The 27,289-nt window shown below is 49.5% G+C and overlaps 1 protein-coding gene across 9 annotated transcripts in view; it reads right to left on the reverse strand.

The window, feature by feature from the left end:
• Positions 1 to 27,289, reverse strand: part of AGAP1 (ArfGAP with GTPase domain, ankyrin repeat and PH domain 1) — a 392,780-nt gene that overhangs the window by 122,911 nt on the left and 242,580 nt on the right. For all 9 annotated transcript variants that reach the window (XM_084892387.1, XM_084892386.1, XM_084892385.1 and 6 more), the window contains one exon: positions 15,216 to 15,320. In XM_084892387.1, coding sequence (XP_084748513.1) covers positions 15,216 to 15,320 — 105 coding nt within the window. The remainder of the gene's footprint in view (positions 1 to 15,215; positions 15,321 to 27,289) is intronic.

Raw genomic sequence — 27,289 nt, forward strand, 5'->3', positions numbered from 1 at the left:
AGAACCAGCCGTAAAAAAAAGAGCATGGACACAAAGTCGTATTGTTTGAACTGCTTGCTTATGCGACGGCACATGGGGTTCCGGCACCCTCCTGGATGGTTTACCCACAATTCCATGGAGCAGAACTATTGTGCAGAGACCCTTCGGTCTCAGAGGGCAATGCTGTTAAATATTTCCATGAGACTGTAGCTGCCTGGAGGGGCTGGAGGGGAGAAGGCCACTGAGAGCTTGGGTCAGGGTCCTGTTGGCAGATCAGGGGTTATCGACGCTTTCTGGCATTTTGGGGGGCAATGAGCCCTGTGTCTCTGTAGACATTATGACCTCAACAGCACTCATCAGAAAGGGATACATTCTGAACCGCTCGCGAGTGATAACATTTCACAGGGTTTAAGACTAAGCAGGAAATGGGCTTGGCGACTCAGTCCTTGCGGAATCTTGGTGGGCTCCCTTCAGACCGTGAAGAGGAAAACCCACTGGTTTGTGTTTAGTGTAAGCCATTATGTTCCTGAGGACAGCCCTCCAATGGCAGCTCTTCATGCTGAGGCAGGGCCTGGAGGACCATGGGATGGAGACACATGGGGGAGGGGTCAGAAGTGGCACCCCAGTGGGGCCAACTCAGCGAGCTCTTCAGAAGGGAGTGAGCTGGGCCTGCCTCAGCGGTGCCAGACATGCCCTCCCTGGGCCAGCCAAGCTCTGCATTTAAGCTCCAGGGGGGCTTAGGGAGGGTCACCCCAAGATCCCCAGGGCAGGCTGGTGGGGAGGGGCAGTCGGCCACGGCCACCTTGGAGGATAGTTATGGGTTTGGGGAAGGGGGAGGCTGTGTCCAGCTGGGAACAGACTGAAAACTTCACACGGAGATCAAGATGCTTGGAAAACTTCCCCAGATATAACGGACCATGAAAGAAGCTGTGGTTTTGAAAGGATGTGGACCAAAGATGTAAGAAAGCTATCATCATTAAATCGGACTGCAGGACAGGCGGACTGGAGGAAACGTAGGCAGACTCGTGACCGAGCTCCCTGTGTTGAGGATGGGAACCAAAAGCACCTCAAAGAAAGTGACCTCTGGTTAGTGAAGGGCTACAAGTCAAGGTCATTCAAAAGGTGATTCTTAAGCCTATTTCACTTACTTCTATTAATACCTGCCGAAAATAGGCAAGGCCAAGTTTCAAAACCAACATTAAGGCTTGTAAATAATGAATTCCTCCTTGCATAGTTACTCCTTTAAAAATATCAACTTGCTATAACTTTCTTCTTTAATGCCAATTCTTAACAAATTAAAATACAATAACAGGAGTGTAATTGAGCATTTATTGCTTATGGGCTCTAAAATGAGGCTAATCAGAGAGTGACTAAGCCTCAGCAGGGCTCTTTTAATGGGCACGTTTCAACATACAATAACCAGGACATTTTATGCAGAATTATTATAGAAATCTACCCAGAGCCTGCTCCTTGGGTTTGAACGCGCCGGGGAACACATCTGTCTCGGGCCCAGCATGGGCCAGGGATCTGTTCTCTTGTCTGAGTTATTTAGGCGCTGAAACTTCACAAGAACTAGCTGGATGGGGGGGCGGGGGGGACACGGCGGAATCAGAATATAACTTTGGCCATTTTTATATTTCAAGTCGCCACCGTTTTTAAAAACTGTACTAAAGGCATGTCCTACGCCACGAAGGCCCCTCCAGGCGGAGCTCCGGAAACAGGTGGTGGGAGGGACCCGCGAGAACATGGCTTCCAGCTTCTCCCACGAGGAACAACACTGAGCTTCCTGTTTCTGAAAGAACAAACTCATCTTTTTCATCTCTCCTGGGCCTGGTACCGGAGGAATTAAAGCCACAACCACGAAACCCTGTCCCCCACCCTCTGAAGTGAAGTGGGCTGTGCAGCTGGATGGGTCTGAGGCAGGGACTCCCTGGGTAAAGACAAGACAGCAAGCTCGATTTTGATATGCAAATGCGTGTTCCTTCTCCATGTTCCTTGTAGAAAATGCTGATCGAAGATAAAAGGGGGAAAAACCCTTTAACAAGGCATGAGGGTAATTCAAAGCCAAGTACTTTTAAACAGCACTTAACAAGTCCCCGGGGCCCACTCAAGAGCCAGGCCCCCCAGAGGTGCCATCTCCTGCCCCTCAACAGCTTGAAAAAGTAGTAATTGCAAACCTATTTGCATTTTTCTTCTCAAGTTGTCCATGCTCATCATGTGGATTATTTTTTTCCGAGCAGGCGCTGGAGCAGAGGGACCGGTCCAGACGCGCGGATGGCTCCGCCGCCATCCCGGGTCCCCCCCCCCCCCCCCCCCCCCCCCCCGTACCCGGGCTCCGCACCTTCGCCATCCCTTGTTTTTCGCATTTCGCTCCTAATTATGTTGCATCTATTGCCGTACACTTAATTAGCTGCATTAATGTGATTTCTTTTCACATAGTCAAGCAATTAAGAGCTATGATTGAGTTTCATTCAATTAGCCTCAACAAACATGCTAATTGATGTCCCAGATGCAAATGAGCTGCAGTGAGAGAAACCTGCTAGCAAGTGAGAAGGAGCCCGGAGTCACAGCTTCCAGCTTGCTGCCACCTCTGTGGGGCTGCCACTAGAAGGGTCGGTCATCAGTGCCTGGGTGTACCAGGTCCCCCTACACTGAGAACTGACGGACAGGCCGCTGTCCAAGGCTGTCCTAAAATCTCACAGTTACCCATCACCAGGACTGGGAGATCGTCAACTGTATAACACTGTGCCCCGGCTAGGGAATGGCCCAGAGTCCGTCCACACGTAAGTACAGCAGAAGGCTGCTTAAAAAAACCCCGGCGTTCTCCCCAAAACCACCACGGGGGAGACGCGCATGTCTCCAGTCTATACAGTGCTCAGTAAATGGCGAGTTCATCTTAGTCAGCTCTGGGGCATCTGGCACTTCAAGTTAAGCGCAGAATACAGCAATCCATCAACAGTCCCTAAAAATACTCTTACTCCATCGATTCGCACTGCCTCCCGTCTGGACGTTACCGGTGGCTGTCTGGTGAAAGATGGTTTGCCCGATGTGGTCACAGGGGCACCGAAGGCAGTTAACAAGGAATTAAAGCCGAACTCCAGAGCACAGACGGCTGGACGGGCATCTCAAAGGCAGACATGCACCGAAGGGCTACTCTCTTAGGTACAGGTGGTGCAATCAACAACACTCCATTTTTCATAATTAAGTGGTAGGAAAAATAATGGACACCTTAGTTCCAGTTAGGTTTTCCAGATAACAAATGTGAGAAATTTAATATTTTCCATTCATATGCAATTACCTCGTCTAAGTTAGATAACTTAGGACACAATGACATTTGCTTTGGTCTTTTTACCATGGTTAATCTCATTGATTTTTTTCCTCCTTGCAATATTTACCTTAGCAGTGCTCAAATTGTGGTCCTGTGGAGGGTGGGTTATAAATTAAACACTATTTTTTAAAAAATTCTAAGACACTGTCTGCCTTTTTCACTGTGCTCAAAGTTGCTTTGACTTTGCACAAGTGATAGTGGCTAACCCTGCGGGCTCCTGAGCACAAGTGGGACCAAACTGTGCTCCTTTGCTCATTGCTGTATTCATGGCCACCCTCTTTAAGTACACACAAACAAGAACAGTCTCACTTCAAAATGTTCTCAAGAACTCCCCAGGTCCCTGGCTGGGTAGCTCAGCTGGTTAGAGCATCATCCCAATATGCCAAGTTTTCGAGTTCAATCCCTGGTCAGGGCACACACAAGGATCAACCAATGAATGTATAAATATGTGGAACTACAAATCTTCTCTCTCTTTTTCTCTCTCCGTACTTCCCTTTCTCTCTATTGCTCTCTCCAATCAATTTATATAAAGGCACTCCCAAGTTGATTTTTAAAAAATTTCAAGCCTTGAGTATATGCCTTTTTAGTTTTTAACTTCCTGGAAAGCGTCCGAAGGCCAAGGGTTACCTGGCAGAGAAGCACCTCTCTGGCTGTGTGAGCTGTGGGCTGAAAGAGCCCACTTTTTGCTGGGGCAACGTTCTTACTTGGACGAAGGACCAGGTCAGACTTTAACTACAGTTACTCAGTGGTGAGTATCTGGCAGGTACTTTCTTGAAAACAGTATGACCAATGATAAAATCTGAGCATTCCCATGACAATGAAGATTTTCATATGTCTGTATGTCTCACCAGGAGCTTGACACCTTCCACAGGAAGACAGGTTTTATCAACAAGGGTGGTGGTGATACAAATGTGATTTCTGGACATGACAGAAGGCGAGTGTCACCCTGTGGAAATCTGCATTCCTGTCACACACACCTCTGAGTGACCGACGCATGGAAGAAGGAGGATTCAAAGTGCAAGACAGTGCCAGGGTCCCAACGTGGCAGAGAATGAACACTTAGTGACACAGTATCGCACTGCACTCTGAGCTTGAACAGACTCCAAGGACATGCACAGTGGCCTGAAACGGCTAGCAAAAACTCCTCCTGTTTCCAACAAAATAACTGAACCAGGAGAGCGTTTCAGACGCTTTCACCAAAACAATGTATCTTAACGGATTGAAGGAGGCGCCAGCAGACATGACAACCGGACAGCACAGCGCTACGGAAAAATGCACTTGACAGTACTCTCTCTTCTCACGATTTTCTTTTGGAAAGTATATTATTCACAAAACATCTTATTTATGGAATAACATTATTTAATCGATGGTTTATTATTCCTATTTTAAATTATGTAATTGTTTCAAAATTGTCTGTTTTAATTTTTAAAAAATATATTTTATTGATCCTTCACAGAGAGGAAGAGAGAAAGATAGAGAGCTAGAAACATCGATGAGAGAGAGACACCAATCAGCTGCATCCTATACACTCCCTTGGTTTTGGGGATGTGCCCAAAACCAAGGCACATGCCTTTGACTGGAATTGAACCTGGGACCCCTGAATCCGCAGGCCGATGCTCCATTCACTGAGCCAAACTGGTCAGGGCATCTGTTTTAATTTTTAACATGATAAATATTGACACATAATGAATGCACAGAAACAAAAGCTCTTTTAAGTGCTTCAGTGTTTAAGAGAACTAGCAGTGTGGCCTGATGGTCATGGAATAGCCAGGGCTCTGAGCGTGCGACTGTGCACAGACCTGGGCCTCTGTGGAGAAATCAGGAGTGGTCTTCAGACCTGTGTCTTCTGGAGGGAAGGAGTGACTCCTTACTCCCCATTTTCACTACACTTCATGAACACCCAAAGATAAGCAGTAGTTTGTACAAGTTCTATTTTTAAAAACCCTTACTTCTGGGGTAAAAAAAAAAAAAAAGGTATGCAAGAGACAACATTGTTAGATGTACTGCTATTCCCAAACTCCATTTAATACTGTTTTTCAAAGGAAACTAATCTATAAAGATGTACCTATTACCTACCATCCATTCAAGGAGACCCCAGGAATGCCCAAGCCCAGCATTTGTGAATAACGAACACTGGCCTCGTACACAGCCACAGCACAGAGGAAAGCGATGTCCTGAAATCACTAGGAAAATATTGTTAACTCTGACAGATCTTTCAGGTCAGGCATCTCAAAGGTGCCCATTCCTCCTGCTCTCCAGTGGTGCCGCAGGAGGCAGCGCCCGAGTGAAGCGCCCTCTAGAGGAGAAACCACGGCGTTTCACAAGACGGCTGACGGAATTCCAGGGCTTCATTTTTGAGGGGGCTCTGTAAGGATAGAGCTTGTTAACAGAAGTCAGTGTGAACTGTGGCCACCACAGGAAGGAGGTGCCTGGCAAACCCAGTTCCCATGGGGCAGAGATCTGATTCTTCATGTAATATGTATTGGGCCTGGTGAGCGTCATGGTGAGAGATGGCTGGCACAGCCTCGTGAGGGTCAGTGGGCAGGCTTTACGGACCTATAGCTCCGACCCCACAGCCAAGGCAAGTCCTCCAGCCCGTGTGCTTCCTACAACATGGCTGAAGTGCAACAGTAGCCAGGGTGGGGGGTGGGGGAAGAGGTTATTATCATGTAAATCAAAACAGCAGAAAATTCCCAACTGCATTATGAATCTCTTTTGCTTCCCTTAAATGTATATATGTGTGTGTGTGTGTGTGTGTGTGTGTGTATACATATACACACACACATACATATATTGATTTCAGAGAGGGAGAGGGAGAGGGAGAGGGAGAGGGAGAGGGAGAGAGAGAGAGAGAGAGAGAGAGAGAGAGAGAGAGAGAGAGAAGCATCAATGATGAGAGAAAAACATTGATCGGCTGCCTCCTGCATGACCCACACTAGGGATCAAGCCCGAAACCTGGGCATGTGCCCTGACAGGGAATCAAATCAAACCAGTGACCTCCTGGTTCATAGGGTTGACTCTCAACCACTGAGCCATGCCGGCCTCTTTTGCTTAACTATACATCAGGATTAACCTAGTGTCCTGTCTTTCCCCTGCAAGAATGCTTGTCCTCACTGTAGGTTACAGTGAATATAACCAGCTGTGGCGCACGTGTTGGAACTGAGGCTGCACAAAACGAATGTGTGGGGTACCAACACGGCTTCCTGTCTTCTCAGCCACTGGGCCTCTTACAAAGGCAGGCAGGAGCAGAACTTCACCTCAACGAACGTCAAGGAGCCAGGTCACTTTAAATAATCACAGATGGCTTTAAACAGGTGGATGTTGGAAATGTTGAGTTATACGGGAATTGTCACCATACTGACACTAGGTCTGTCTGAAGCTCTTTAAAACTTGAGATTCCTGCCCTGCTTGATTCCCAGTAGGGGGTGTGCAGGAGGCAGCTAATCAATGATTCTCTCTCATTATTGATGTTTCTATGTCTCTCTCCCTCTTGCTTCCTCTCTAAAATAATAATTAAAAAATATTTAAAAAACAAACAAAACAAAACAAAAACCTTGAAATTCCTTGGGATGAATTTGCTGGAGTATGCAACACTTAAAGACAGATGTTTTAAGAGAAGAAATACACATCTGTGTAGAAGAACTAGGCCTGTTCTTCTGCCATGGAGCCCAATGCAGGACAGAAAAATGCCGACTTCAGTTCTTGCCCACCACAAAACTTAAATACTTCTTCTAGTCTTTACACCTTCAGCAGCCTATTTAGAAGTCTTATTGTTTATCCCCCATTTCTTCATGTTTTGCTTTTACAGGCAGGATTCTATTTCCCTAACACTACTGCTCACCAAGGAGGTTTACAATAATATAATCAGGGTCATTCACTCAATGATAGAATGTTCTGGTTTCCTCAACTAAGCAAGTCTATAGAAACACGGTCAGCTTCCTCCTGGCAGGGGCTGGGCTTCAGAATGACCGTGTCAGGGGTCCAAGCCCAGACCTTTCAGAGCCACGCGTGCGGGGGACGGACGTCAATGCATCACTCTCGGTCCCCATTTCCACATCTTTAAAAATAAGGGATCATAACAGACCTTGCCTTGTGGGGCTGCTGTGACGGTTAATGAGATAACAGGAAGTGCTTGCAATAATGCTGAGCTCTTTCTACAAACCTTAGCTCTGACTACTCTTGTCCAATGGGAATCCTGCAGCGGCTGCCCTCGGACCTTACGTGGGCATTCCTGAGGAGAAGGTGCTGCTCCCACTCTGGGAACAGATTCTGACATGATGAGCCATCAGGGATGCCATGCAGAGCTGTTTTTCACTCCGTAGATGAGGGGAAAATGGTCTGCAAACGCGTGACATTTTCCACTTTTTCTCCCTCTCTCCCCCCCTGCTCTTTTTTTGTGGGGGAGGCATGTATATGGTAGTCAGACATTTTTATTGCAAAATGCCGTCTGGAAAAGATGCAAAACAAAATTGCTGAGAAGCAAGGGAGGAAAACGAAGGGGGAAAACAAAAGGCGCCTTCCCTTTGCTTATTGAGTTCAAAGGCATAACAGGCAGCACCCTGCAGCAAATGGGAAGCAACACTAATTTTAAAGCCATAAAGCGCTATCAAGTGCCCTGCGGGGCAGGACTACACTGCAGCTCCCGGCACCTAAATAAGACACGGTTCATTTACTTCGCAGCTTAGCCTAATGTAATCATCAGCGGATTTTAGCCTAGAGTTGTAACAGGCAAATAGCCGCTCGAGGAGGCGGCTCTCCCTGCCATCGAGGGGGCCGAGGCTAGATTGCTGTTGATTAGAAAATTTTTCAGTTTTGACAAGCACTTAATGAACATAAATCGCACCTTGATTGGTTTCCATTTGGGGCCACGGGCACACCTGAGCAGAGGGCCCCTCCACTTGCCCTTCCTTGCAAGGCCTTAGCAACAAGCGGGCAATCGGGTGACTAGCCAGAGAGGAAAATATTTATAAAATACAATTATGAGAATTCAATTTCTTAGCAGAAGTGTAAGAACACTCCCTCACGACCCCCCATGTCCAGTCTCTCCCACTGAGTTCTTGGTAGTGACTCCCTGTCAGTGGGGAAAATGGATGGTTTTGATTAACTTACCTTTTGCAAGAATTTTCAGCCGCAATTGGTAACACTCAGAAGGCCCAAAAATCGGAAAACAAAATGACACAGACGGGGCACAAAGGAAGAATTACCATGTTGCTAAGACAACGTCCCATGGACTCTACTAGATGCTTCAAGACTCAAATTCACAAGCTACACGGCTAACTCTGTGCACTTACGGACGCATACATACACATGGGTACTTCATTTCCTTTAAATCCAGAGAAGTGCGAAGAGAGATGAACTTTGCAATGCAGTAAAGATAGGGTAGGTCAAATCTGAGCTATGTGGTTGTTTAATTTATAGAGAGATGCGAAGACTTTATTTTTTATTTATTTATTTTTAAAAATATATTTTATTGATTTTTTACAGAGAGGAGGAGAGAGGGATAGAGAGCTAGAAACATCCATCAGCTGCCTCTTGAACACCCCCCACTGGGGATGTGCCCGCAACCAATGTACATGCCCTTGACCGGAATCGAACCTGGTACCTTTCAGTCCTCAGACTGACGCTCTACCACTGAGCCAAACCGGTTTCAGCCCAAGACTTTATTTTGTCTGGTCTCACCTACCTCTATTCACTCTGTGTTATCAAGACAACACACAAGCATTTATCTGTAAATCCTAAATACTTCCCAAACCCCGAGGGCTATCTAAAGTCTCCTTGAGGAACTCCTTGAGCAGAAGTAAGATTTTGATAGAGAACCTGACCTTTTGGTGTATGTGCAATAATAGGCATCAGCTTTTCAATAGGAACTTTCCTAACGAAACTTGTAGATGGCCCCTGAAGACATTTACACCACCACGGAAGCATCGTTCCGTGGGACTGCAGGCATTGGTGTTCGAGAGAAGCAATTTATCACTCTCTCTGAACCCAGTTGGATCAGCGCCAAAGTGATTTCCCTGGTCACCCAAAGCTCAGGCCCGGACAGCGCCGCCCCACCCCGGCACTTGGCAAACAGGAACGGCCACGGAGCAAGTGTTTTCATTCCCATGAGCTCTTATCACCATTCAGGTGATTCAACTCCATGACCAGACGCGGCACATCTCCCAGTAGTGCCTCTCGGTCGGGGCCCTGCTAAGGCGGACGCCTTTGAGCTTCAGCCGTCCTCTACTGCTCTCCCGTGTTCTCATTTTCACATGAAAACCTGAGCTCCAAGGAGCTATCTGCACACCCACACTCACAGCAGCAGCGTACACTACGGTGCAGGGGAGGAGGCAGCCGCCCGTGCACCCAGAGATGAAATGTGGTCAATACCAGGAGATATCCTTCAGCCTGAGAAGGGAAGGAAAGCCACCGGGCCGGTGAGTGTTGACCTATGAACCAGGAGGTCATGTGCCCAGGTTGTAGAATTGATCCCCCAGTGTGGGGCATACAGGAGGCAGCAATCAATGATTCTCTCTCATCACTGATGTTTCTATCTCCCTCTCCCTCTCCCTTCCTCTCTGAAACCAATAAAAATATATTAAAAAAAAAAAAAAGTTCTAGAGAATGGCTGATCAATAATGTGAATAGAGCCGAAACTGGTTTAGCTCAGTAGATAGAGCGTCGGCCTGCAACTGAAAGGTCCCTGGTTCGATTCCGGTCAAGAGCATGTACCTTGATTGCAGGCACATCCCCAGTAGGGAGTGTGCAGGAGGCAGCTGATCGATGTTTCCCTCTCATTGATGTTTCTAGTTCTCTATCCCTCTCCATTCCTCTCTGTAAAAAAATCAGTAAGGTATATTAAAAAAAAAAAAAAAAAAAAAAATATATATATATATATATATATATATATATATATATATATATATATATATATATATATATATATATATATATTTTGTAAGTTCTGGAGAATGGCTGATAATGTGAATATACTTAACACTCCTGAAGTGTACACTTAAAAATGGGCTAGCCCTCGCTGGTTTGGCTCAGTGGATGGAGCGTTGGTCCATGGACTGAATGGTCCTGGGTTCGATTCTGGTCAAGGGCACATACCTCAGTTGCAGAGTTGCAGGCTTGATCCCGTAAGGGAGGCGACCAATCGATGTGTCTCTCTCACACTGATGTTTCTCTCTCTCTGTCTTTTCAACTCTCTCTCTAAAAGAATAAGTTAAAAAAAAAATTAAAAATTGCTCTAGATGGTCAATTGTAAAACAAATGTATGCTATATGTATTTTACCACAATTAACACCCCCCCCCCCCCCGCCCCAGCAACAACCTTAAGCTCCTTTCCCCCTTGGAGGCCTTCTCCTCCTATAATAAGAATTACATGGTGGAGTAAGAGAATCAGAGGAAGGACCACTACCCTATGCAGTGAACAGTATTCAAAACAGGAGATGGGCGGGTTATAGGACAGCAAGTCTGAGAGTTTGGGAGAGACAGGGTTCGGGAAACCACCTCGGTAAGGGCGACTTCAGATCTCCCTGGGAGGACGGAAGGTGGGGCTTCCGTGGGAGAAGGGAAGCCAGCCCAGCAACCGCACTGCTCACAGCCTCCTCCAGGCCACCAGGGTGCGGGAGGGGGCAGCGGAAACCACAACTGCAGGTGCCCGACCAGGGCCCCTGCTCCTCACCCCGAAGGAGTCACCCGGGGATCCAGGCAGCAGGAGGCATTTTCAGGAGGGAATGTGCTCTGGAGGCCCTGTATGCTCTCCCCAGGCAGATGGAAGCTAACCTATCCTTAGGGAGGCCTAGTTTTCTCGGTCCCCATCTTACTGGAGTTTTTAAATAAGAGCCTGGACTACCCACAGTGAGCTTCTAAGGTGCTGCAGGCGCCACGTGACTGGATCCACGTGACCCACGGGTCCTGACGTGTGTGCCAACCACACACTAGCCCTGGGCAGAGTGGGGAGCAGGGGCAAGGACTGGCCCTCCAGTCCTTGGGACAGTGTCTGGGAGTCGGCAGACCCTCTCCTGGAGGAGGGCGTGAGGCCCACCTGGCCAGCGGCTGCAAATGCCAGAAGCCAGACCGGAAAGGAACACACAGAGCAAGCCCAGCTCCCACCCCCGTGGCTTATAAAGGGAAACAAGATCAAATCATCCTCCATCAGGATGACTCATGCAGACTGCAGGCGCATGCCAGAGACGGGACACGTCTGAAATCATTCCCAGGAAAAAGGGGGGTGGGAGGGCGCCCTGTCTTCTCAGGGTCCTCAGTCACTCCACCACTCAGAGTTCCTCATCTGGAGATGGGCGCTGTGAACGTGTCCATCTTACTGGCGAGGCTCCAGCTAGCCTGACTCCTGCAAGGTTCTGGGGAGAACAACCAAGACTTTCTCCGAGGGCAGCTCAATGCCCAGCGCCTCCAGAAGCTCGAGGGTCACCTGAGCAGGTGTGAAGCCAGCCAAAGCACCAGGCACAGGTGCTTGTGAATGCTGGGTCCTATAGTAAAACGTCCTTGTTTTACGTGAGGAGCGAGTACTGTGAATGTCGATGACCAGCCGTGTACAAACAAGAGTTGTTCTCGAAGCACAGGCATCTCTGCCTTTTCTCCTAGAGTCGTTTATTTTCAGAATACTGACTTAGGAAAGGATTGTTTTTGTTAGTTTTGCATCACCAATGAAGTGGATTCTCTGTTTGATATGAAACCTCCTGACATCAGCACTCTGGTGGCAATGCAGAGTTCGAACTGGACTCCATTGATGTGAAAAGAACCCCAAACATCAACAACATGCAGGGTCTAAGGCACATGTGTCAAACACAAGGCCCGCGGGCCAAATCCAGCCCGCCAGGCCTTGCAATGTGGCCCGCACCGCGCTGTCATCACTGCACTCCGCTGTCAGTTTATGACATTGTCAGTTTATGACTGTTCAGTAAACCATTCGGCCCGCGATTTAGGATGGATTTTAGATTTTGGCCCCTTCTCTGATTGAGTTCGACACCCCTAGTCTAAGGCATCCTGTAGCCAGAATGGAAATGAAGGGTCTTGCAAGAAGGAAAGTCAGGGAGAAAGGACAGGGTCACAGCTGTTTCTGATTCGGGCAACACCGAGTGGAAAAGAACTCGCCGGGCGGGTGCACCAGGAGGGGGCCGTCCCCCTGCCACGCCTCCTCGGGAAGAGGCCCGGGACAGCTCTCCTGACCAGGGCGCTGGGGAGACCTTGGCTCGCGGGGGGCCGTGACCCGATTCTCACAGGTGCACTGAGGCATCCCACGGCACACACCTTTGTGAGCGGGAACGCAAGCCGTGCCCTCACGGCTGCTCCGTGACAGGGAAGATGAATGGGCGGCGACGCTGAGCCGAGGCGCCCCGAGGTCCGAGCTCTTTCTCATTATCCCTCCACGTTTCCATCAAGGTGCTCCCTGGGGCTCGCAGTTAAGTCCACAGAAGAGGCTGCCCTTCGCCGGCCCCACTGGGACCCAGCCAAGTGTCACAAAGCCACGGCACAGTCATACGTATCCCCCAGGGGAGTCGGGCACCCGGGGCCGTTTCAGGTCTGCGGGAGACAAACTCCCCGGAGACGCAAAAACAGACGCCACGGAGGCGCTGAGGAAGTCTTGCTTTTCGCCACTCTGGCCTGACTTAAACGTTTCCGGTTGTCTTTGCAAAATCCCAAGTGGAGCTGAGGGAGCAGGTGAGCTGGTGGGTCCTAACGGGAGGGTGACCAGCCTATCCCAGGCAGCCCGGGACTCAGCACCCAAGTCCCGTGGCCTAGGCAGCCCTGGGGCACCCTGCCTGGAGCATCTTCGTTATTTTGGGTGAGCTTCCCACCTGCCATCTAAACTGGGGGATAGGCTTTACTTCACGTAACATCAGCATTGAGAGAGAGAGAGAGAGAGAGAGAGAGAGAGAGAGAGAGAGAGAGAGAAAGAGAGAGAGGGAGGGAGATAGATTGAGAGAGAGAGAGAGAGACGAATCTCGTGAACTGGGGTTTTCTGGTAAGTCTTCGTCTGACCACTGCACCCTGTGGCCAAAGTGGGCACCCACTGTGGGGACCACTGACCTTGAGGACAGCGGGGTTGAAAGCCACTGGCACAGCTGCCTCCTATGCCGTGTCGCCTCCTCTCTGCCCACAATGCAGGAGGTGGAAGCAAGAATCGGTGAAGGGCGACAACCAAGGCTATACCCTCTCCCCACCTCCCAGTGACTCCCATCATTGTGGACTCAGCCGCCCCCTCAGGCAGCTCTGTGCCTGCGTCTGTGCCTTCAGGCCCGGGACCCTGGCGTGAACTGGATTGCACTCTGAAATGACGTGGCTCCTGCTTGCCATGTGATTATGTAACGAAGCCCCACAGTGCTCCTTTGCTACATTCCAATAATATCCGTGCACACGTATAAAAAGCAAGGATGGGCCTGGCAAACACCGGGCGGCACAAGACAAAGCCGGCGCGGAGGGATTCTGAGGGACTGGCGGTGCTTACATAAGCCAGAGGCCGGGATGAAAAGCACGGAGGCGCTGCCCTCCCACCGGCATGTTCTGTACACACAGCTGTCGCCCCTTTTGTCCTTGGCAGGAAGTGGCCAAGGTCCCTGTGGCCAGGCCTGGGCTTAGCGGGTGACAGCGAGGGGCCTGGAAATGCATCACCACTCAGATCTCATCTTTTACTGCCCAGGGAGGCCAGCAAGAAGAATGTTTTGGTTACATTTCTCTCTCCAAATGGCAGAGAGCAACCTGGCCAGCAATCAGACCAGTGGTTCTCAACCTTTCTAATGCCGCGACCCTTTAATATAGTTCCTCGTGTTGTGATGACCCCCAACCATGAAATTATTTTCATTGCTACTTCATAACTGTAATTTTGCTACTGTTATGAATTGTAATGTAAATATTCTATGTTTTGGTTCTCAACCTGTGGTTCCTCAATCTGTTTATTTCCAGCTTCTTATCAATAACTGCAATTTTTAAAAAGTGTTTACCTTTTTAAATGAAAAGCTTAACACAGTGATGCAATCAATTAACCAGCTAACACTGTATATTAGAATCTACACATTTATCTGTATCAAGACAGATGCACATACAAGGTTCATGGAATGTGCTGCTAGGGGAATAACACCCCATCTTCGGCCTTTACCAGGGTTGCCCAAAGAAACTCACCGTGGGAAGAATGTGTGTATTTCCCCCAATAAGATTACTTCTGTTTTTCATCTCATATAAATCGCCAATAGAACAGATTTTATTAACACAGAGAGAGAAGCTTCTCTTGCCTTAGGAACTGGTATGTGTTCTTATTTTATTGGTTAATCCTCACCCGAGGATATTTTTCCATTGATTTTTTTTTTAGAGAGAGTGGAAGGGAGGGGGAGAGAGAGAGAGAGAGAAAGAAACATCTATTGGTTGCTTCCTGCATGTGCTCCAAGGGTATGGGAATCAATCCTGCAACCGAGGTACATGCCCTTGACCAGAATGGAACCCGAGACCTTTCAGTCCACAGGCCGATACTCCAACCACTGAGCCAAACCAGCTAGGGCGTGTATTCTTATTTGACAATAAAAACTGAGTCGCGGATTGCATCTAACTTATTGTGTCCTCAGCTGCTCAGAGCAAACCCTAGGTTCCCATGCACGTGTACCCTTCTTCTCGGTTCTCAGAGAAATAGTCTCTTCCCCCTTCCTCTTTGACTGACTGATGCCGGTCTGTGTACTCTCATCTGTGCCTTCTACTGAAATTCTTCATCGAATTAATTAGAGAGCCACGGATAGGCCGTCAGGGAGAGGAAGAGAGAGATGTGTGCGTGGTCTGACATCGTGAGAGACATTATTCATCTCGTGGTGGAGCAGGACCAGAGCTGACTTCAATTCAGATACGAGGGCTGGACTGCTGTGGGCACCCCCCACCCCCATGGGCAGTGCCCACGCTGAGGTGGGCTGACACTCACGTGCAGACTGGGGTGATAGGTCAGCACGCCGTTGTCGCACAGGGTGACATACTTCTTCTTCCACTCCTTGTTCAACGACTTGCCGCTTCGCTTCAGCAACATGCCCTGGGAGGAACAGGGAGCCAAGCATAAATTAATAAGGTCTTGTGTGGACTTTAAGACATTTTAAACTTTCATCTTGAAAGGAAAAAATTACACTCATTTGGTTTTCTCCTCTGTTACATACATCGCATAGATTCAGCCAGATTCCTTTGTGTGGATGTGCCTGTCGAACTTGACATGGTGACACTGACGCTAAAAGACGTGACACAGACCGCTGTGACGGGCTACAGTTACCTTCCTTATTATAATCCCACAGGAATGCAGTCAGGAGTATTTTACAGGAGGACACCTAAATTCTCTTTTCTACAAATGAGACATTAATCGTATTCTTACCTTACCATATTGGCAAATGAGAACATTTTATTTTGAATTTATTAAAGATGAAATTCCATTTGCAAACGCAGCGACAGCATTTAACAGATGAATCGTGTGTAATTTACTTGAACCCATTTCTAACAGAATCATATTAGGGGCCCTTTAAAAAGCATTCAAACTTGGACACTCCCACACTGAAGCACGTTTACTCCAGTTTTCCTTAGATGACTGATGAGAATTGATTCTTGTTTTAACTGCCAATTTCCAGCAAAGCTTTGCCCTTCTCTGGGTTAGGAAGTCCAATGGCCAGCACCGACCTCTGCCGGGCCCATGACCTTGACTTCCCACGTTCTTTCCCTTTGGGGTTCATGCCTGCCTCGCTCAGGCAATGTCAGCTTGAGCTTCCATCTCTGGAGTCTCCTACCTCCTGTCCACTGACATTGAGGAGAACGGAAGGCCCTCCTTCACTGCCCATGTATGAGCTCACAGGATCATAATTCTGACCGAGAAAGCACTAATGCTCGTTAACTCACCGGATGGAGGCTGAAGGGACGCTATGGGTCAAGAAACAGGGTTCGACACCCTGAAGAAGCAGAGGTGCCCCTGAGTGCCCTTGGCACCTGTACCACCTCCTAATTCTGCTACTCCAGGCAAAAAAATCAAGCTAGTGTCTTCATGTGATAATTTAGTTCAAGTTCCAATTAGTTACCAGCACTGTGACGATACCTTTTTTTGTTCCAAATGTCACAAATAGAATGGATTGTGAGCTGGTCTGGGACTCTGATCACTATTTAAATATTGTTTCTGGGGGGAAATATCAAAAAGTTGGAAGTAACTAACAGTGAACCTTTGGTACATCACTTTTTTGCAAGTTCTTTTAAAAAAAATATTTTTATTGATTTTTTACAGAGAGGAAGAGAGAGGGATAGAGAGCTAGAAACGAGAATCATTGATCTGCTGCCTCTTGCACACCCCCTACTGGGGATGTGCCCGCAACCAAGGCACATGCCCTTGACTAGAATCGAACCCGGGACCTTTTAGTCCCCAGGCCGACGCTCTATCCACTGAGCCAAACCAGTTTCAGCTGCAAGTTCTTATTTTTAAAAAACAAACATGTGGCAAAACATGGCGCATCCCTTGATTTCCGAGAATCTGAACCACACGTGGCCCCGAGACCAACAAGCGAACAGGCCCCGGGAAACGCCGGCTGCAAACCAAGGGGTGCAATTCCACGGCGTGAACCAGCCAGAGCCCGCGGGACGGGGCGGTCACACTCGTGACGCAATAATAAATGTGCAGTAGCTTCAAATCATTACACTGCCCTCGCAGGGGACTAGGATCTTTAAACTCAGCATCGCTCAGCCTGCCCCGGCTCTGCCGTGGGCTCCATCCTTCCTCGCCCAGGGCAGAGCGAATTCCAACGCCACCAGGGCCCGGGTCTGCGGTGTCACTGGTGGCTGAGAGCCGCTGGGGCTTCAGAAAGCCCTGCCACCCCCACTCCCACTCGAAGGAAATGCGGGCCTCACCCCAGGGCTCCACGTGGAGGCCCGCTGTGGGCGCTGCCCTGAGCCAGCCCCTCACCCACAGGCCTCTCCCCCGTGAGGGCTGGAAGGACACACTGCTTATGGGATAAAGAGGAACATTCCAGCCGGGAGGGGATGTGAGCAGGTGACGTCAGAGGGGAACTAAAGCAGGCTGCCTTGTTTTGGTGCCAGGAAAACACAATGTCTTGGTGAAAGATAGTCCAAATCTTGACAATCTTAAGTAAATTCTATGGCTCCCAGTGGAGGGTCGCCTCGATTACGTGAACTATTCAAATGCTGCGAAAGTCAGCGGGGCCCAAAGGACAGCCTGGCACCCAGGAGCCGTATTCCCGCTGTCCACCCTCAGCCAAGCCGGTTTATACCTAACCTCTTCCCCGTCCCCCCAAAGCCTGTAGAAACTGAGCAACAGCCAGCCTGTCCCCAACATCACAGCTGCGCTGAGCCCAGGTGCCAGGTGTCCGCTGGCTGGCGCGGTGCCGGACCAGGTCAGAGGCACGCTTCCTTGGATGCCTGAGCGCTAACACCCGCTGACGTGTTTCTACACAAGCCACGTTCATCCTCACTCCCCATATGCAGCAGGTCAGGGTAGCAGAGTGACTGCGGTTCCTCGTGACCGACAAGACTGAGCCACATGGTGAAGTCACGGTTAGCTGATGGGCAGCGCCAGGCCCCGCCATCCTGCCTCTCCCTCCACTGCACTGCACTCCTCTCCTCGGAACACAGGACCCCCCGACGTGCCCGGGGAGGAGAGCGACCCATCGCCCGCCCTGGGACAGGCATTTTACCGACGCGACCACAACAGGGCCCCGCTGCATCGGCCGGAGGCCCCATGCTTCTGTCCTCCTGGACTTACACAGTTTCTCCCCACGTACCAGGAAAATGGAGAACACTGAAACGGCTCATTTTAAACTCTGAAAGGCTACGGAGCTGCCATCCCACCAGCCAGAGGATGACAGAGGCCAGGAGGCCCTTTGGCAGAGACACTGCGGGCAGTTCCCTTCGGCCTGTGGAAACGGCCCTTGTGATTCTAAGTCTCGTGTGACCCAGGGCAAAACTGCACAGCGGAATGTCACAACACATCCGTGGTCTGGCCCTCAGATGCCACTTCAGAACATGTTAACACCGAACTCCTGCTTAAGACTGCCCCTGACCAGCCATCACAGTGCAGACGTTAATTATAGTTAATGCTTTAGTTGACTCTCATGTGACTTACACATCTGCTTTTAAAACTTCTAAAATCTCAAAACAAGTTTGGGTTCATTGTGAGCCAGGGGATGCTCTAAGAGCCTTAAGTATGAGCCTGCTGCAAGCTGATAGTGGACCCGATGGTCATGGCTAGGATTACCCCCATTTTACAGATGAGGCCATTGAGGCACAGAGAGGTTATGTAACTACTGCCAGCATGCACAGCCAGGCCTGGTAGCTCCTCTCAAGATGGCTCTCAATGCACCATGCGCTCTGGTATCCGTGCCCTTGTATGAAGCATCCCACCCTGACTTGAAAATACCCAGACTCACTTAACTAACAGAACCAGAAGGAGTGATGTTACCTACATGGGGCTGGAACCTACAGAAATCCTGGCAGCTTCCCCCTGGGGAGCTTTGATGGATAAGCCTTGGTGTGCTCTGTCCATGGTCCTGAACCACCGAATTAAGAGAAACACAGTAGTAGGTCCTTGGGTTACGTAGGAGATCTGTTCCTACAGCGAGATGTTACGCGATTTTCGCCGTAAGTCAGAACCCATCTCCATAAGCACCTATGTCACTCACATGGAGCACACACACAGCAGTAATGAAGTGAAACAGTAAAAATATTTAAAAGGTTAACAATTCCTGACCTTTACTTGTGGTAAATAAATAATCAAAAACATAAAGTACAATACATAGTATGTACATACATCCAAATGACAAAACTTAAAAAAAAAAAAATGGGAGATGGCAACGTAACCACAAAAAGACATACGTCTAGTCCGACGTATCCTGAGGACTGCCTGTAATAAAATAACAGTTTTCTCAAATCGGTAAGTTTTGGGGTAGCTCCTAAGGCAACAATAGATTTAAAAAAAAAAAAAAAAAAAAGCTAGCTAGCATCCCGTGTTGCTGTAATAAAAATAAAAGCCACAGGCTTGGCACCAGTGCTGGCTGAGACTGGTGAGGACATAGCTGCAGAGGGGCTGGAGGCCCGTGAGGAAAGTGCTACCCAAGGCTGGAGACAGAGATGGAGCCGAGGTCTGCTCTGGCTAGCGGAACGGTCCAGACCTGCTGCCCACGGGGATGCCCAGCAGCCTGGTGGCTGGCTCCGATAGCCCCGCGGAGAGTTTCCAAGCAGGACCAGGAAAAATGTTTCTAATGTGAAAACCATGCTGGGCTGAACCATGAGAAAAATCGTCTCTGTCCCCCAGCTTCTCCTGCCAGGAGAACTGGCCTCAGAATGAAGATCAAATCCAGGGGATGTCAGTAGATGTGATCTCAGAATACAGACCCTGTTGAAGGTCTGGCAGTCGGACCCGCCGCCCCATGAGAACGCAGCAGGATTGAAGGCAGGAACTCATGGACCCTTCCAATAGAGAGCTGTGTGTTAGGGATAAGGAGCTGTGGATGGGCTTTTGTCTGATGGAATGGACGGTCATTTGATACAAAGGACACCCACAAGATACTTAAAGGAATTACATGCCACATAGGACTAAAAGGTACAACGTTCAAAATGAATCTCTTCATTTTGGGCCCTGGACCTAAATGTAGCAGGAAGCAGGCTGAGAAAGCCACAGAGATGTGAAAACCGGCCACACCTTATGGAAAAGGAAGGCCGGCCCAGACAGCAGAGCCCAGGGCGAAGGAGGATGCCCAGAGCAGGGTGGGAAAGAACATGTGCCCCAGGCTCAGAGGTGCTGTGGGCTACAGGTCAACTGTCTGTGTCGGCACTGTGTGTGTGTGTGAGTGTGTGCGTGTGCGTGTGCGTGTGCACGTGTGCAAGGTAACTCGGTTCTCAAGCTTCTGGCCTTCAGATGAAAGCATCAGAGCTGAGCAGCCTCATCCACACGTGAACCGATGTAGACAGTGACCCGAGCTTCCAGTCTCAGCCGGATGCTGGGGTGAGGCTTTGTGAATCTGGAGACGGAAGAAGCCTATCTCCAAAGTTGGCCCTCACAAGCCCACCTCTCGGGAGTGGTCCCGGGCCCTAACTCCACTTAACCAATGAGATGCGGTGAAGTTATGCGGTGACCACTCTAGCCAAGGCCTTCAGAGGCCTGGCTGCTCCTGCTTCTTGTGAGCCCAGCCGACTTGTGAGAGATCGAAGGAGGGTTCTGCTGCAGAGACTGGCACGAGAGACCCTGAGATACACGGAGGGGCACTGAGCTCTCATGTCAGGAGCACGGAACTGCCGCTGACCGGCTGACATCAAACACGTGAGCGAGGAAGTGACCCTGGACGCCCTGCCCTAGAAGGCACCTTGGGGAGCAGACATGTGCTGGCCCCCAACTCCCGACCCTCAGAGATAACGAGGCGGCTATGGTTGTATGCCACATGCTCCGGCTTATGACCAGCGACAGGAAACATGGCGGCAGGAGAGCAGGTGCTTTCACCTCCAGACCAACTTCAAAGGTTTAGCATCTTTCACTTTGTTTGCACAGTAAGAGATTTAAGGGCTTTGTGACATCTCAACTATTCCTGGTCTTACTTAGAGATGGCAAATGTGGGTCTATCTGCTACCACCTATTTCACCCCCACATTGGCAAGTCTGTAACTTTAATGACCTACAACCAAAATATCAGATTCCAGGCAGGCATTCTAGCTTTTAATTTTAATTTTATTTTATTTTTTCCTCAAGGAACTCTTTCTATGGAAGAGCAAAGAGCAGAATTGTCTTCTGGCTGCAATCTACTTATTAGTCATGTGTGTTCCTTGCCTAGTCCCAAGAGGTCACTGGAAGCCAAAAGCAATGTGAAGTGTGCAAGCTTTAAATAACTTACAAAGTTAATGTAATGAATGTAAGTGTGATCTGAAATCCATCACTCAGCGCTGGCTCAGCCCCGAGGTGTGATAAAACACCACTCATAAATTTATATTAAAACCCCGCTCGATAGCAATTATTTACCAACAAAGACTTACTGACTGCATCAGGGACGGGGTCTTTACCAGGCGAACCAGCCTGTTAGGCGTTTGAGGGACCAGGTGATGTTGGCATCTGCTAGCCGGGAGGTCATGGTGACACGGGGAGGGGACACTTAATGGCCAGGGTCCTGCCTGGCAAGGAAGCCACGATGGCCACAGGCTGCTCCACCTAAAGATGGGATCACCAATAGTACATCACCAAGCTCGGGGTCAACAGCTGCTGGAGGCCACGCACCGCTGATGGGAAGCCGAGGGGAGTGTGGGTGGGACTGAGCAGTGAGTGACACCAAGCTGGGGGTGCCAACAGCTGCCTAATTACCAAGTTCAAAAGACAGTGGTTTCGCCTTGGCCTGTTTGGCTCGGTGGATAGAGTATCAGTCTGGGGACTGAAGGGCCCCAGGTTTGATTCCTGGTCAGGGCACATGTCTGTGTTGCAGACTTGATCCCCAGTGTGGGATCGTTGATGTTTCTATCTCTCCCTCTCCCTTCCTCTCTGAAATCAATAAAAATATATTTTAATAAAGACAGTGGTTTTTCCATGGCCTAAAATATCCACATGAGTTCAGACATGTTGAATGCTTCTCCTTCTAAAGAAACAACACCCGAGGTTGAGGTGGAGCCCTTCTTTGGTTCTGTAAGGAACACCTGCTAGCGGCTCCTCAGCACCTTAGGATTCACATTGACACGTGTCTCATGACAGCAGGTAAAGGGGTCTCTGAATTTCTAAAATGTCAGAGAAAAGCCGGCAGCTTTCACTGAGACCCAGAGTATGAACACCAACCACTGGATTTTCACATTTGCATTTAATCCTTTTTTTTGTTATTGTTGTTAATCCTCACTCGAGGATATTTTTCCATTGATTTTTAGAGACAGTGGAAGAGAGAAGGAGAGATACACAGAGAGAAACATCAATGTGAGAGATACACAGATTGATTGCTTCCCACACCACATCCTAACCAGGACCGGGGATGGAGCCTGCAACCGAGGTACATGTCCTTGATTGGAGTCGAACATGGGACCCTTCAGTCTACAGGTCAATGCTCTATCCACTGAGCAAAACCAGCTAGGGCTGCATTTACCACTTTTATTCTAATCAATATTTCCCGTATCATGTGTTTAACCTGTGGTTTGCTGATATTGACTTAAAACACACACACACACCAAGAAAAGCATATTTGGGGGGTGGTAGGTGGGTGGAAGTTGGGGAAGCAGAGGGGGTGTTGGTCCAAGGAACAGGTTCATGCTGCCCGTCTCTGGCTCCCTGTGGAAAAAGGTCCATCTGGGCATCTCTCCTAGTTCCTGCTCCTGCAGAATGAAAACACTCAAGCCGGTACCTGCTCCCTCATTACGCTAAGGTTAAGCAGTGCTCTTGCACATAGCAAATACACGTTAAAACAAATACACATTAAAAGAACATGCCTGGGCCCAAGGGAGTGGAAATTCACCAATGAAGTGACCTTCTGGGGGCAGAGTCTGCACAGAGGCCTCCTGGCAGCCCGCCCTCACCTACGCAGGAGACCAAGGGACGAGTGCTGGCGTCAGCAAACCCCGTGAAGTGTCAGATGCCTAGTCCCGGCCTGCACTCATTCCCTCACCAGCTCTCCACGCCCATCCCTCCACTACAGACCCCTAAAGTCAGTAATCCCACAGCCTGCCCCGGCTGGCCTGCGGGCCAAATCTCACCTTCTGCTTCTTTTTGCAAATAAACTTTAATCGAAACACTGCGGCATTCAATTGTACGTATGGCTGCATTCACCCTGCCCATGGTGGGGCCGTGGCTACAGGAAAGGCCAGGTGACTTGCAAAGCTCAAAACACTTGCTATCAGGCCCTTTACAGAAGACTGTGGGCCCAGCTCTAGGATCTGAGACTATGCATAGGCAACCAGCAGCCATCACTTGATTTAAAACTGGCAAATTCTATTCTTTCTCCCTGAAATGCCCTTCTTGTATCCTTCATGCCCGGCGTCCTGAGCTGCAGTCATGGGCTCTGGGCTTCCCCAGCCTTTACTGAACAGGCACCGTCGGACCCTTATGTAACGGCAGTCAGGGGCTGAATTCCATCCTCTGGATTCCCACATTGAAGTCTAACCCCCAGCACTTCAGACTGTGGCTGTATTTGAAGATGGTGCCTTTACAGACATGGTTACATGAGGCCCTAACCCAGTGTGACTGGTGTCCCTATAAGAAAAGACCAGGATACAGACACACACAGAAGGAAGGTGATGCAGAGACACAGGGAGAAGACAGGACTGGCACTTCCTACCTCCAGGCCTGTGAGACAATTCACCTCTGTGGTGTCAGCCTCCAGGCCACGGTGGTTGCTATGGCAGCTGGAGCAGATGAACAGGAGGTGCTGGAACAGGTGGAAACTGCTGTAGCTCAGAGGTCCCCTCCCTCAGCACACTGTGGCCCCCAGCCCAGGTGGTCTCACCACACAGGCCCTCCAGGCCACCAGATCATACTCCTATCTTCCACACTCTCTCAAGTCCTCACTTCTCCTTCCCTCTCTGGGTAACTCATTGGCACCTTAAATCCAGCACACCCCAAACAGATGCTACCGGTATCCCCCCCAGACTGGGAGCTCTGGGGACCAGGGGGCCCGAGAGGACTCTGGCTTCAGTCCCACACAGTACCTGGCACAGGGTCAGTCCTGCAATGACTATCCCAGTGTATAGATTTCTAGTTCTAAAATGGCTCCAAAAGTCCACACGCCTCTAAATATCAAAGCAGTCCACTGACAACCTAAAGTAAAAAGTAAAACAATAAAAATAAAATAAAAAAGGGGGAAGGAGTAATATCCTGCCACTCCACTAACAGGCCCTGAGCCAAGCCTGGCTAACTGACCCAGACAGTCCAGGGAGCAGAGGTCTCCGAGGAAGCCCGTGTGACAAGAATGACCAGGCCCGGGAGCACCAAGGTCACGGCAGCTCACGGTTCAAGCCGTGGAAAAGACTCTTAAGTGAAAGAAGTCGATCGGGAACAATCAGTCAATTAGCACCAATTCTAGAGGAGACTTGATAGCCATCAACAGAGAAATGCAAGTGAGAAAAGGACCCTCTGGAATCCCCATCCTTTTACAGGTAACCCAGCCAAGCACAGAGACGTGAGGCCAGGTCGACCGGGCCTGTCTGGCTGGGCCAGAATCCCATCGCAGGAATGTTCCTTCTGACCCGCCCTCTTGGTCCTATTATTATTATTGGTAACCGATAATAATAACAATAATTAAACAAATCCCCGTGTAATGCAACTATGTCATGCACAGAAGAAGAAAAGAGAAGGTATCTTCTTGTAAGAATCAAAAATACAAATGAAAAGTATCAAACTTAACTTTAATGCAGTCACTTTTATTCTTGCAAGGCATTAAAAAAAATGAATTATCAGGATTCTGGCAACTGTTGCTATGACGACAGTGTTATGTGTATCATGCCCCCAGGATCAGGTCATAGCCCTGTGTTTTCCGTGTGGTTTCAGAGCAGGCAGAGCCATAGCAGAGAGATGGGCAACCAGGGTTGGCACTGTGGGCCTTTGGGTCTCATAACCAAACTGCTACTTAGTTCCTCTCCTGGAAGAAATCATTTCTGGGGGAAGAAGACACAATGAATTCGAATGGGTGAATGTATTCAATTGGTAATTACTGAGCACCTACTATGTGCCACAAGACTGTTCTCTATGCTGGGAACGGTGGTGCGATCTTCCTGGGGGAAGAACACAATCCTCACAGCGTGCTGGACGGTGATACCCACCATTAGAAAGGTGATAGGGAGTGGATGGGATTGCAACTTAAAACAGGAATTATGGTTGAAATGTGTTCCCTCCCAAATTCGTACATTGAAGTGTTCCCCCCCCCCCCCCCCCCCCCCGCCCATACCTTCAATTCACTGTGTGCAAGAAAATTACCCCAACTAACTGGTCTCCCTAGATCCTCCCCAGATGGGAAACTTCTAGCACATTCACAGACATGATGTTTGGATGTGCGTTTTGGTAAAAAAAAAAAAAAAGTCCACGGGCCAATGGGCTCTGCCACCTCGGCACAGTTTTAATTTTCTATCTAGTTTAAAGGGATTTCACAGCAACCTCAGGGAGCCCCACTACATGAACTCTTACACACACACACACACACACACACACACCACTACCTGCTACCCTGGCCGCCTCCAGAGGGTCCATCATGCCACAGACAAGGCATCTCTCCAGCCTGCTCTGCTCTGGGAGGGCCTGGGGGAGGGCAAGGGGACTTGGAGATGATTCTGGCTCTTTAACCAGCTCCCTCTCGACCCCTCCCCTCTCTGGTTAGTGATATTCCTGCCATTCTGCCAGGTGGTAGGGTACAAAGGGTTACACTTTAATTGAGCTGTCAGCATCTCCAACAATCCTATAAAGCCCCGATTATGCACGGCGGGGTTAGTGACACACTTGTTATTGTCGATGCCCTATTTGCGAAACCCAAACCTGCGCCACACACAGGTCAGCTGACCCGCGCGACCTTCCTGTCATTAGCTGCGTCTCTTCCTACCTCACCGCTGAGAAAATCACAGGGCCCCAGCTTCAAAGCGCCGGCCGGGACTGGATTCGACCAGGAGCTAATCACCCACAAATCCAGCTCAAATGGCAATAATTGGCTAAACTCTTCCCCTCTCCAGAGCGCAGCAGTAATTTGGGATAATAAAGAAAGGAATTATTCAGCTAACTGCCCCGAAATGTATGCTTTGTGACCGACACACTTCACATTTTAATAATGATGGACACAGAATGCAATTTAATACCGCGTCCCCGGAATAACAAGCCGGAGGACCGCGGTGGGGAGGGAGGGGTGCCGGGCTTCTCTCCCGTCTTCACAAGCCACGGCGGCTCTGAGCAAGGCTGCTGGGAGCCACACTTCACGGGAGGCCGGCCTGCAATGGAGTCCCAACCAGAACCAAGTGAAGTCTAAATGTGGGCAGAAAAAAACAATGAAGCGACACTAGATTGGGATGCTAAAACAAAAAACCAAAAAACCAGTAACAATGAATGTTTTAAAAACCTCCCTCACCCAAAGAAAAGAAAAAAAATGGAAACTAAGAACACGTTTCCAGTGGGCTGGGGAGCCCTCTTAATGTTTCTAGTTAATATTATCTCTTGATAGCCTCATTTTCCTTCCCTTCCACCCTGCCTCTCTCTGCCACCGGCTCCCGGCAGCAGGGGTGACAGTGTCGGCCCTGAATGGCTGCGGGGACACCTCCGCGGGCTGCCCCTCCACATTCACCGCCGCAAGGACTCGGGCCGCTGGGGAGAGCAGGGCCACCCCAGCACCTCCGGGCACACAGCCTGGCCTCCCACCCGGTCCCGCCCTGGAGGCGAGGACCACAGACACACCAAGGGGCTCTCTTCCTGGTCTGAGGGCAGACTTCACCGAGCCTGTGAGACTTCTCCTGCACCGAAAGGAAATCAGACTGAATCCAACCCTCTGCCCAGGAAGGTCCCAGAGTGAGGCCAGGGATGGACAGTCAAATCCCTTCATGCGATGGCGGACAAATCAGAGGACACAAGCACCCCCTGCAAGGGCACAGTGAGAGAGAGGAATTTCTGGATGAGCAAGAGTAAAAATCCTGCAGCTGCTTCTTCTTCAGGCAAGTGGCCCTGAAGCCCAGGACTGCTCTCATCTTGCCCGTTTTTGTTTCCTGTAACCTGGCAACTACGCTAAAAAAAAAAAAAAAAAAAAAAAAGCTTACTGATTGAATAAATGACGGAGTGGTTATAACCATTGCCACAAATGACCAAGGGTGTCATGGAGACTGAATACTTGTGGGAGGGAGTCTGAGCAAGGAGAAGGAAGACCCGGATGGGAGTCCACGCTGTCTGTGGGCTCCCTTCCTCTGTCAGCACAGGAATCACCCTGCACTCCACGGCAGTGGGGACCAGTTTCAGCCGAGGAATCAGCTGGCTGCTGAAACGGGATCAGACGAGTGCGAGTGTGCTTCCCCACGCAGATTTGCGAATAAAGGTCAGGGTCACTCCCGGGAT

The sequence above is a fragment of the Pipistrellus hanaki genome (genome assembly GCF_964339955.1).
Source record: "Pipistrellus hanaki genome assembly, chromosome: 8".
NCBI lineage: Eukaryota > Metazoa > Chordata > Mammalia > Chiroptera > Vespertilionidae > Pipistrellus > Pipistrellus hanaki.